The sequence below is a fragment of the Pseudonaja textilis genome, chromosome 1, assembly GCF_049901715.1.
Source record: "Pseudonaja textilis isolate UNSWEBS1 chromosome 1, rPseTex1.2, whole genome shotgun sequence".
Classification (NCBI taxonomy): domain Eukaryota; kingdom Metazoa; phylum Chordata; class Lepidosauria; order Squamata; family Elapidae; genus Pseudonaja; species Pseudonaja textilis.
Window position 1 is genome coordinate 4,803,190 of NC_141990.1, and position 12,289 is coordinate 4,815,478.

Below are 12,289 nucleotides of genomic sequence, written 5' to 3' on the forward strand. Positions count from 1 at the left end.
ATGGCTGGAAATACTGGTAGTGACAAAATGGGCCCATTTTTCGGCCTCCAAAGGCTGCAGAGGCTTCCCTCGAGCCCCCAAGAGGGTGAAAATGGCCTCTCCTGGTCTCCAGAGGCCCTCTGGAGGCTGAAAACGGGCACTTCTGGTATTTCTAGAAGGCCTGTTTTCCAGCCTCCCGAGGCTGCGGTGGCTTCCCTAGAGCCTCCAGTAGGCCGAAAAAGGCCCCAAACAGGCCTACAATCAGCTGGGAAGCACGCCCATGCACAGTGCAGGTAAATTTGGCTGGGGCTCGTGTGCCCGCGCAAATGGCTCCACGTGCCACCTGTGGCACACATGCCATAGGTTTGCCATCATGGGGCTAGGAGGTTCTCCTTCCTCTGAGAACAAAAGCTTATCCTGCCGAGACCTGGAGGTGGAGATGGATGACAACAGGCAATGTTGATTTACTTCCATCGGAGAATGCGACTTTTGGGGGTTGTTTCTAATTTCCAGTATTATGTGGTGTAATTCCGGGGTTGTGTCAGGTTTGGAATTGCAACAGATTTTGGCAATTGGATGCTTTCCTAAATAAAAGAAATTGTTTTGGAAGACGGACTTTGCCCTTTTCTTTTTAAATGGATTTTATCACTTGGAAACCTGACAATCGGCTTTTGTTAGCTCTCAAACTTTGCTGTAAACTTATGGCCATTGTAGCATTCGGAGCCATGGTGGCGGCGCAGTGGTGAGGATGCAGCATAGGGAGTCCTCAACTTAACACAATCCATTTAGCTACTATTAAAAGTTACGATGGCACTTGGAAAAGGAGCTTAGGACCGTTTTTCACACTTACGACGACGCTTAGCAACTGGCATGTACTTAGGATGGTTGCAGCCTCCTAGGAGTCACGTGATTTCCCCGATTGTGACTTTCTGACAAGCAGAGTCAATGGGGAAGCCGGATTTACTTAATGACCATGTGATCAAGTTAACGACTGCCACCATTTGCTTAACAACGGGGGCAAGAAAAGTCATAAGACGGGGTGAAACACATGTTTAGCAACTGTCTAGCTTAACAGTGGAAATTTTTTTTGCTCAATTGTGGTTGGAGGTCCACCACTTGTGTTCCCCCATAGTCACGTGATCAAAATTCGGGCACCTGGCAAATACTTTGGTGTGTATTTATGACGGTTGCAAGTGTCCCGGGGTTATGCGATCGTATGCTCTGGTAGTAACCGCTATGTAAATCATGAGTCTCTAGCCTGATTTTCAAAGCTCAAAGAAGATTTATTAGGAGAAGACAGGCTGGTGCTGCCTGGGTGTAGCTGACTCTGAGACACATCATTCATTACCCTTAACCCTCATTTTTCCCCCACCCCCTGGGTGTATTATAATTCATATTCTCCAATGGGACACATCCATAGCCAAGAGTCATCAATTTATTTATTGATTGATTGATTGATTGATTTGATTTGTTAATCGCTTACAAGATAATAGGTATAAGAATAAACATAGTTATGAATACATGAAATGGGTACATATAAGAAAAATAAATGAAACAATAGGACAAGGAGGGTAGGCATGTTGGTGCGTTATGCACGCCCCCAACAGACCTCTCAGGAAAGGGGTGAGGTCAATAGTAGACAGTCTAAGGTTAAAGTTTTTGGGGTTTGGCGAAGAAACCACAGAGTCAGGTAGAGTATTCCAGGCATTGACCACTCTGTGGCTGAAGTCGTATTTCCTGCAATCAAGTTTGGTGCGGTTTACCTTGAGTTTGTATCTATTGTTTGCTCTTGTGTTGTTATGGTTGAAGCTGAAGTATTCATTGACAGGTAGGACATTGCAATGTATGATTTTATATACTATACTTCGATTGGACGGAAGGCGGCGTAGTTCTAGGTTTTCTAAGTCTAGAATTGTTCTGTATTTGTATTTGCATTCTTGTAACCCTGTGTTCTGATTGGCTAAAACGCACAGCACTCGGATTGGTCGAGTGTGCAGCACTGATTGGCCGTCACGAAGCAACCGCGATTGGCCGAGCCGATCGCGGGTGATTCGAACGGCTGTCATTGGCTGCAGCAACCCTGTGCAAGTTCAATATAAGCCGCCGCCGCTCCAAGCCGGCAGCCAGATCTAGCTTGCAATAAAAAGAGCTTTTAAACAGTCACTGCCTTGCGTCTCTTCTTGGGACCGATCAAGCGACTTAACAAGAATCATACTCTCCAGTTAGATTTTTGCAAGGCAGAAACTTCGGTTGCCTGGAAACTATCTATGAAAACATCCATGGAATGCCGTTTCTGTTTTGCAGCTGCTATCCTACTCCTTCTTCCCTTTCTTTTGGCAACTCTAAAAGCCCAGAGAAATATTTTATGAGTTGACGGTAGCATTTAGAAACTCAGCTGCTTACCTTCCAAGTCAGCGACGGTAAGCAGAACCGCGGAGGCGGGTGAAAATCAGTTGTACCACACAATTGAGGTGAGCTACAAAGCAGGAAATAAAGGACAGAATAGGGCAGGAGGGGGCAGGTGGGCGGGGCCAACTGATTGTCAGAACTACTGATTCGCTTGAATCGGTCCAAACCGGCAGCATCTCACCACCGATTGTGTGAGCCCGGGACCCTGCAATGCTCATCAATATGATTCAGTTGCTAAGCGTCCAAATTTTGTTCCCGTGACTCATGGGGATGGTGCAACGGTTGTAAGTGTGAAAAACGGTCGTAAGTCACTTTTTTTTTTTTCAGTGCCGCTGTAAATTTGAACGGTCACTAGACAAGCTCATGTAAGAATTTAGAATTCTTTATCGGCCAAGTGTGATTGAACACACCAGGAATTTGTCTTTGGTGCATAAGCTCGCAGTGTGCATAAAAGCCACAAGTGCTAAATCATGATCCTAGTCCTCATAAAAATGCATTCGTCTTAAGCCATAAGATACAACGCTTAGTGGTAGTCATAGGATACTAAATAAGCAATCAACATAACTCGTATTAGGAAACTAAATAAAACAATATCAATTGCAAAGATACAAGCAACGAAGTGATAGTCCAGAGGTGGTATATTCAGCAGGTTCTGTCCAGTTCTGGAGAACCAGTAGCAGAAAGTTTGAGTAGTTCGGAGAACCGGCAAATTCCACCTCTGACTGGAGATTTTACAGTATCCTTTCCCCTGCCACACCCACCAAGCCATGCCCACAGAACCGGTTGTAAAAAATGTTTTAATCCCATCACTGTGATCGTCATAAGTAGAAAAGGAGAGATAGGTAATAGGGAGGATGAGAAGAATAACACTGTAGTAATACAGCCTCACTAAATAATTAGTGTTGTGAGAATAAGTTGTTTAGCAGAGTGATGGCATTGTGTCTAATTGTTTTGGTGTGTAATGCCCTATATACAGGGGTGAGATGCTACCGGTTCGTCTCAGTTTGGGCGATCCCATAGCTTATTTTATCATTTTTTTATGGCCAGTTCGGCAAACCGGCAAATCCCACCCATGGCTGGCCCTGCCCATCCCACATCCCCCCTCACAGGAGTCTCAACGCACCCTGTTTTGGATCCCACATGGGCCTGTGTGGAGGCTCAGGGTGTGTGAAAAATGGGCCTTCTGGAAGTTCTGGAGGGTCTCCGGAGCCTGGGGAGGCCATTTTCGTCCTCCCGGAGGCTGCAGGAAAGCCTCCGGAGCTCGGGTGTGGTGCAGGAGGCTGACTAGGCCCATCATGGCCACGCCTACCCAGCAAGCGGGCAGAGAACTAGTTGCTAATATTTTAGAAGCCCACCCCTGCCTCTATAGCAGCGATGGCGAACCTTTTTGTTGTGGTGTGCCGAAAGCGCGTGCATGCTGGCACCCACAATGTGATGCGCCCTGCCCCCCCTGCGCATGCGCATGCAACACCCGTGCCCTGCCCCCTTACCTGCACTGCATATGCGTTTACCTCCCAGCTGATTTTCTGCCTGCTTGAGGCTGTTTTCGCCCTCCCGGGAACCCTCTGCAGCCTCGGGAGGCTGAAAAATGGGCCTTCCGGAAATACCCAAAGTCCCTGTTTTCAGCCTCTCTAGAGAGTCTCTGGAGCCTGGGGGAGGCCATTTTCGCCCTGCCAGAGGCTCGAGGGAAGCCTCTGGAGTCTTGGGTGGCTGAAAACAGGCCCGTTTCAGAACTTCCGGTATTTCCGGAAGGCCCATTTTTTCAGCCTCCCGAGGCTGCAGAGGCTTCCTTCGAGGGCAAAAACGACCTCAAATGGGCCAAAAATCAGCTGGGAGGCGCGCACATGCGCAGTGCAGGGTTGGCTGAGGCTTGTGTGCCCGCACAAATGGCTCCGCGTGCCACCTGTGGCACACGTGCCCTAGGTTCGCCATCAGGGCTATATAGTGTCATTTTGAGGATAGAAGTTGAACCTGTTTATGTCCGGGATGCGAGGGGTCTGTCGATATTTTCACAGCCCTCTTTCTGGCTCGTGCAAATAAGTCGAGGATTACCTGTAGTTCAACGGTCAGAAGCGTGAGGACTAAAGATATGTTTCTTTTTTTCCGTGCCGTTGCAACGTTGAACAGTCCCTAAACGGAATGGTTGTAAGTCAAGGCTTTTAAAAGACCCCGTCCTCTTCCTGCTTAGCCAAGTCTCTTCCGTTCCTCTTCAATTCCAGAGGAAAGGTTCGTGCCTTCTTTCTGTTTTTCCTTGTGAATGTGACAGCCAGATGCGATTATAAAAATGATGGCAAGGCTGCTCAGCTGTGCGCACGCCGGCACATGGGCACCACTGCTGTCTTCGTGTGTAGGTGTGCGTTGAAAGGAAATCGGTGTGACTCAGATGATACCCGCCCCCCTCCGCCCCTTAGAGAGTTTCATTCAAGGAGGATCCAGCCAAATTATCCCGCAGGGGGAAAATAACCCGGAGCTGAAAAGCACACCACTCTGGCGCCTGACGGTTTTTAATGCTTTCGGCAATGCGACACGGGCCTCGAAAGCTTTTATTCTCACTTTCTGAATGCTTCGTCAAAAAGCTGGCTTTGCCGTGAAGCTTTCATTTTTTTTCGCCCGCCGAGCCGTCGTGGGGCGGAGGAGAACTTAACCCGAACAGCTGGAAGGAAACTCAGCCACCGTGTTCTCCCCGCCTGTGTGCGCAGAATTTCAATGCAGAACTTTGTGGGAGGACGGCCAGGTGCGTTTCTGCGAGCAAAAAAATGATCCGGAGGAATTTGGCCCAGCAGCTTTTCAGAAACGACTTAGATGAGGGACGACTTAGAGAAGAGGAAACTTACCAAATTGGCGGGTGATACTAAGCTGGCAGGAATAGCCAACACCCTAGAACAACGATGGCGAACCTTTACGGCAACGAGTACCCAAACCGGAATGTGTGTGCGTGCACCCCTGCGGGTGTGTGTGCCGGAGCGCCGGAAAACTGAAGACCAGCTGTCTGGTGCACGCATACCTGTTTTTTGGCCATTTTGGGGGCTGTTTTGGTTATTTTTAGGCCGTTTTTTGGACCTTTTTTGAGCCAAAACCGGCCTGAAACTGGCCTGGAAAACAACCTGTTTGGGGGCAATTTGGGGGCCATTTTCAGGCTGTTTTATGGGCCATTTTTGGACCATTTGGGGCCATTTTCAGGCCATTTTCCAGCCATTTTTTGCCCCACAAAACAGCCTGAAAAAATGGCCTGAAAAACAGCTTGATTTTGGGCTGATTTTCAGGTTATTTTCTGGTGCTCTGGTGCCCGCGAAAGCCATCTGGCCCAAAACTAGAAGAGCAGCTGGCGATGGTGTGTGTGCCCACGGAGACGGCTCTGCATGCCATCTCTGGCACGAGTGCCAAGGTTTCCCATCACAGCCCTAAATAGGCTCAAGATCCAGATGGATCTTGGCAGACTCGAACCCTGGGCCCTATCCAACAAAATGAAATTCAACGTAGAGAAAAGGAAAGTCTTACATTTAGGCAAGAAAAACCAAAAGTACACATATAGACTGGGTGAAACCAGGCTCAATAGCAGGAACTGGGAGAGGGATATTGGAGTCTTAGTGGACAACCAGCTAAATAGGAGCCAGCCGTGTGCAGCGGCAGCCAAAAAAGCCAATGCAATCCTAAGTTGCATTAACAGAGGGATACAATCGAGATCAAGGGAGGTACTAATACTACACTCTATAAAGCCTTAGTAAGGCCACACCTGGAGTACTGCATCCAGTTTGAGACTCTAGAAAAAGTGCAGAGAAGAGCAACCAGGATGATGAGGGGACTTGGAGGCTAAAACATATGATGAACGGTTGCAGGAACTGGGCATGGCTAGTCTAGTGAAGAGTGGGGAAGCATGCAGATACAGATTAAAGAGTTGGAAGGGACCTGGTAGGTCATCTAATCCAACCCCCCTCAAGCAGGAGACCCTACAACATTTCCAACAGATGGCAGTCCAGTCTTTTCTTGAAAGCTTCCAGGGATGAAGCTCCCACAACTTCTGAAGGTAGCAGCCTTCCAATATTTGAGGGGCTGCCAACAGAGAGGAGGGGGGCGGTCTCCCCACCCCACTAACCTGCTTTCCAGCTCCGTTCTCCTGTGCAGGGCAACCAAAGAAGACCCAGCCGATCAGCTGGGACTCAATGGGAGGCAGAGAATAGATGCGGTTAACAGGGACAGGCAGAGATGGGATTGAACTCCGAACTACTCAAAATTTTTGCTACCAGTTCTCCAGAACCGGTCAGAACCGGCTGAATACTACCTCTGCTGCAGTCCCCTAATCCTCTTGGTTGTTTTTCTCTGCATTCTTTCCAGAGCCTCAACAACAGATTTACATCGTGGCGACCAAAACTGGATGCAGAATTCTAAATGTAGCCTCACCAAGGTCTTATCAAGCGGTATTAACACTTCATGTGATTTTAATTCTATCCTTCTATTAGTGCAGCCTAGAATTACATTGGCTTTTGGGGCAGGTGCCACACACTGCTGTCTCACATCCGAGCGATTGTCCAGTAGGACTTCATGATCCCTCTTGCAGTTACTGCTATTGTCCCAGGTACCAACCTATTCTGTACCTGTGCATTTGGTTTTTCTTGCCTGAATGTAATTCCTGCTTGGATGGGCGGGGTGGGGGTGGGGGCTGGACTAGATGGCCTCTAAGGTCCCTTCCAACTCTGTTTATTCTGTATTAACTCCCAGTCGAGATTGATTCTCGAGTCTCCGGAGTCTCCTTTGGCAGCCTGAAAACAGGAGATTTCCAAAATTTGGAGGTTTTGTTTGCAAATCGTTGCAGTAGAGTTTGGGAATTGCAAACCGGGTAGGTTTTTTTTTGTTTTTTTTACTCTGTTGGCCATCGGCCACGATGGTGGGACCAAAAAAAGTGAAGGTTTGCACAAACATAGCGATCCCACATCAAAGGCCCCTGTAATTTGGTAGCTGAAGAAATCCCGCCATTGTTTAAAGCCAGGAATTAATTGCAGAGTTGGAACAAAGCGGAAATTTGCAAGCGTAAGAATAACTGGGGTGTGAATTCTGCTTCAGCCGAAAAGAAGCGAATGGAATCGTTGGTTGTCTAAACAGAGGCACAGAATCAAAACAACGTGCAATATTAGTACCGCTTGGTAAAGCCTCAGTAAGGCCACGCCTGGAATATTACATCCGGTTTGGGTCACCGCGTTACAAAAAAGATGTCGAGACTTTGGAAAAAGTGCAAAGAAGAACAACCAAGATGATCAAAGGCTATGAAGCATTTAAGGAATGCACTAATTCCCCCGCTCCCTTTCTGCTGTCAATTCTAAAAGACCAGAGAAATCTTTTTGAGTTGACACCGGCACTGCCTGGGTGTAGCCGACTCTGAGACACATCATTCACTGTCACCCTTGACCCTGGATTTCCCTCCACCCCCGGGTGTATCATAATTCATATTCTCCAATGGGACACCTCCATAGCCCAGAGTCATCAATCATGTTCTCCAGTTAGAATTTTGTGTGGCAGAAACTTCAGTCACCTCGAAACTATCTTTGAAAACATTTATGGAATGCACTTTCGGTTTGCAAGCAGCTGCACTGCTCCCCCCTCCCTTTCTGTTGGCAACTCTAAGAAGACCATAGAAATATTTTATTGAGTTGACACTAGGATTGTTTTGGCCTTTTTGGCAGCTGCCGCACATGGCTGGGTTGTATTTAAATGAATTGTCCACTAAGAATAGAATAGAATAGAATAGAATAGAATAGAATAGAATAGAATAGAATTGTTCTGAACCAACCGGGTTCCCGATGAGCAAACGCAGATAAAGGCAGCAGCCCCCACCTTTTAAGGTTTAATAACGAATTCTGTTCTGAAGGTTGCTTTCCACTAATTAGCTCCGACAAAAAAGAGCCTTGCCAAGTTGTTTGTCAAGGCTGCCAAAAACCCAGAGATAAGAACTAATTTACAAGATCCTCCAAACATGAACTAAGATGTCCACCAGTTGAGCTTCAGAGCTTCTTTGCTGTCTGCAAAGAGCGCTTTTCCAAACCTGGCTTTTATCCTCTTGTGGGAGGGGCTGTGACCTTGTAGCCTTACTCCCGAGTCACCTGTGCTGCTGTAATTGTTCTTTCCTCCGAGTAATCCTTCGTGCACGTGCACTTGGCACAGGCTCCTCGGGAACCTCCTCTGCCAGCCCCCGCAATCTCTGAAGGCAGCAGTCCACTCCCTGATGGTCCTGGCCCTTCATCTGAGTCCTCGCTCTCCTCAGCCATCTGCACCAGCTAACCACAACAAGAAGAGAAGAGAAGAGAAGAGAAGAGAAGAGAAGAGAAGAGAAGAGAAGAGAAGAGAATTCTTTATTGGGCAAGTGTGATTGGACACACAAGGAATTTGTCTTGGTGCAAATGCTCTCAGTGAACATAAAAGAAAAGATACATTCATCAAGAGTCAATAATCATAATGTGCAACACTTAATAATAGTCATAGGGTACAATAAGCAAATCAGGATTCCAAGATCCCTCTCCCAGTTACTGCTATTGAGCCAAGTTTTACTTAATCTGTTCCTGTACATTTGGTTTCTCTCGCCTGACTGCAAATCCTGACTTTTCTCTCCCCTGAATTTCATTTTGTTAGATAATATACCTATTGCGGATGCTTTCTCTGAACTGGGTTGTTAGAATAGAATAACAGAATTGGAAGGGACCTTGGAGATCTTCTAGTCCAACCCCCTGCTTAGGCAGGAAACCCTATACCATTTCAGGCTAATGGTTGTCCAATCTCTTTGTCAGGGTTCCGACGGATGCCCTAATTAATTCATGAGCCTCGAGCCAAGTTTCAAAAGAAATCCAATTATTTATTAGGAGCAACATGTCCGGCACTTTTCGAAAGTGCAATCGACTCTGCCCTATGTAATTTACTGCCCACCTATGACTCTGTTTTTCCCCCTCCTCCCAGGGTGTGTCATAAACCTGGGAAAATGGGACGGGTGAATTTCTTGGAGCATATGTGTTTAGACATAGTAGCATTCTTCTTCTAGGTCAAGGTCATGTTGTTTCTGCACCTAAGTAACAGAAAATCAGAGTTGGAAGGGACCTTATAGGTCATCTAGTCGAACCCCCTGCCCAAGCAGGAGGCCCTACAACCTCTTCTTGAAAGTCTCAAGCGATGGCGCTCCCACAACTTCCGAGGGCAACTTCTGTTCCATGGGTTGATTGTTCTCACTGTCAGAAAGTTTCTCCTTATTTCTAGACTGAATCTCTCTCCTTGTTCAGTTATCATCGATTATTCCTTGTCTGGCCTTTGGGTGCTTTAGAAAATAGCTTGACCCCTTCCTCCTCCTCCCCGTGGCAGCCCCTCAAATATTGGAAGACGGCTCTCCTGTCTCCCCTGATCCTTCTCTTCACTAGACCAGCCAAGCCCAGTTTCTGTAACCGTTCTTCATATGCCTTAGTCTCCAGTCCCCTAATCATCCTGGTTGCTCTTCTCTGCACTTTTTCTAGAGTCTCAACATCCTTTTTTATAATGTGGTGAACAAAACTGGATGCAGGACTCTAGGTGTTGAGAGGACATCTCAAATTGGGACGGATAGTGATGGAATTGGGGGTGCAGAGGGTGGATTTGTAATTTTTTACTTGTTGGAGGGAAACCTGGAATTTTCAGATTTGGGATTTCCCAAATGTGCCAGTTTACTACTCTTAATTTATTTATTTGTTTGTTTGTCAAGCAATTATAAGATAATATGTATATGTATAAACATAGTTATGAATACATGAAATGGATACAAATAAGAAAAATAAAAGAAACAATAGGACAGGGACAGTAGGCACGTTGGTGGGTTTATGCACGCCCCCTACAGACCTCTTAGGAAATAGGTGAGGTCAGGGGTTGGGATTCAAATTTTTTAACAACCGGTTCTGTGGGCGTGGCTTAGTTGGTGGGCGTGGCTTGGTGGTCATGTTATTGGCTGGACGTGGCCAACTCAACATCACTCACATTGAGGCACGCATCTCCTCGCCTGGCCTCTCATGACTATGGGGATGCTGCAACAGTCGTAAGTGTGAGAAACGGTCATAAGTCACTTTTTTCGGTGCCATTGTAACTTTGAATGGTCACTCCACACAAGCAAAGTACCAGCAAAGGAGGGGAAAAAAAACTCCAGAGAAGTTCTTGAGACAGGAAGTCTACTCCTGCCAAGAATGTAATAAAGGTTAACGGAGAGGCAGTTTCTGTAAGCAACACCAGAATGTTTCCTTCCTTCCTTCCTTACAGGATTAGGCCAGTAATTTTCTTCTAACAACCAGTTCTTCGAACTGCTTAGAATGTTAACAACCGGTTTTAGCGAATTGGTGCGAACTGGTAGAATCTCACCCCTGGGTGAGGTCAATAGTAGACAGTCTAAGGTTAAAGGTTTTGGGGTTTGGGGGTTTGGCGAAGAAACCACAGAGTCAGGTAGAGGATTCCAGACATGGACCACTCTGTTGCTGAAGTCGTATTTCCTGCAATCAAGTTTGGTGCGATTAACCTTGAGTTTGTATCTATTGTGTGCTCTTGTGTTGTAATGGTTGAAGCTGAACTATTCATTGACAGGTAGGACATTGCAATGTATGGTTTTATATACCATACTTAGATCAGACCGAAGACGGCGTAATTCAAGGTTTTCTAGGTCTTAGAATTTCAAATCTGGTGACATAAAGTATTCTGCAACGAGTAGAGGAGTGGAGAACTCTTCTTGTGAAATATTTCTGGACTTTTTCAATTGTATTAATATACCATAATGCGGGTTCCAGACTGATGAGCTGTATTCAAGTATTGGTCTACTGCTCTAAGAAAAGGAAACTTTGAGAACATGTCTGTCTCTGAGTTATTAACTGGAGTTGAAGTTTTCTGGAACGCCGACCCTGGTCGTGTTCCACTCACGGTTAGGAAATGCCTCCTTAGTTCTAGGTCACTTCTCTCCCGGATTAATTTCCACCCTTTGCTTCTTGTCCAGCCTTCAGATGCTTTGGAGAGTAGCTTGACACTCCCTCTTCTTTGGGGCAGCCCCTCAAGTACTGGAACGCTGCTATCGTGTCACCCCTGGTCCTTCTTTTCATCAGACTAGACATCTCCAATTCCAGCATTAAATCAGGACTTCGTGCTCCCGCCCTGTTCCAGCCTTTTTCTTAAGCCCGGGGCTTGTGTGTCTTTAACCGGCTCCCGCTTGGCACGATCACAGCCAGCTCTAGGAAAGTGGCTGGTATCGTCATTAGACAGACACGAATGCGTTGTGTAAACAGGAGCGGATAAATTGGCTTTGCCTGGAATAAATTAGGCGGAGAAACCACAGGTTCTGAATAACAAAGAAGATGGAGGGAGGTTTAGATTGATAGCAGCTGGGATTTCCTCCCCTTTATAATCTATTTCTTCTCTCTTTCTCTTCAGGGCCTGAAGCCGATGGACCATAATGTACTGGCTGATCCATACGTGAAATTGCACTTACTCCCTGGAGCCAGCAAGGTGTGAGAGCCTCTCTCTTTTATTTAGACGGGTGGGACGCTTCACGGAAGCTATTTTTCTAGGGAAGGCATTGACTGCCAGTTCCCAGGTGTTGTCTGTTGGCTGCCTCTCTTCTTAATCCAGGCATCCTCCTCGGGAGCAAATTGGAGGTCAGGGTCAGAGCGTGCTTGGTGCAGAGGATACTGTATGAGGAGGGGCTGTCTGGAAAACATAAAGGAGAGGAGGGAGGGAGGAAAAAGGAAAAAATAGGAAGGGATGGAGGGAGGGAGGAGAGGGGAATGAGAAAGAAGGAAGGAGGGGAAGGAGATGGGAAAGAAGGAGATGGGGGATAGGAAGGAAGGAAAAAGGTAAAAATAGGAAAGAAGGAAGGAAGGAGATGGGAATGAGAAAGAAGGAAGGAGGGGAAGGAGGAGATGGGAAA

General features: G+C 46.8%; 1 protein-coding gene across 1 annotated transcript in view; it reads left to right on the forward strand.

Annotated features, from left to right (window-relative positions):
* The window catches only part of DOC2B (double C2 domain beta), a 138,335-nt gene that overhangs the window by 47,823 nt on the left and 78,223 nt on the right, over positions 1-12,289 (forward strand). Inside the window, exon 4 of the mRNA XM_087924972.1 lies at positions 11,794-11,868. Within this exon, the coding sequence (XP_087781098.1) occupies positions 11,794-11,868 (75 nt within the window). The remainder of the gene's footprint in view (positions 1-11,793; positions 11,869-12,289) is intronic.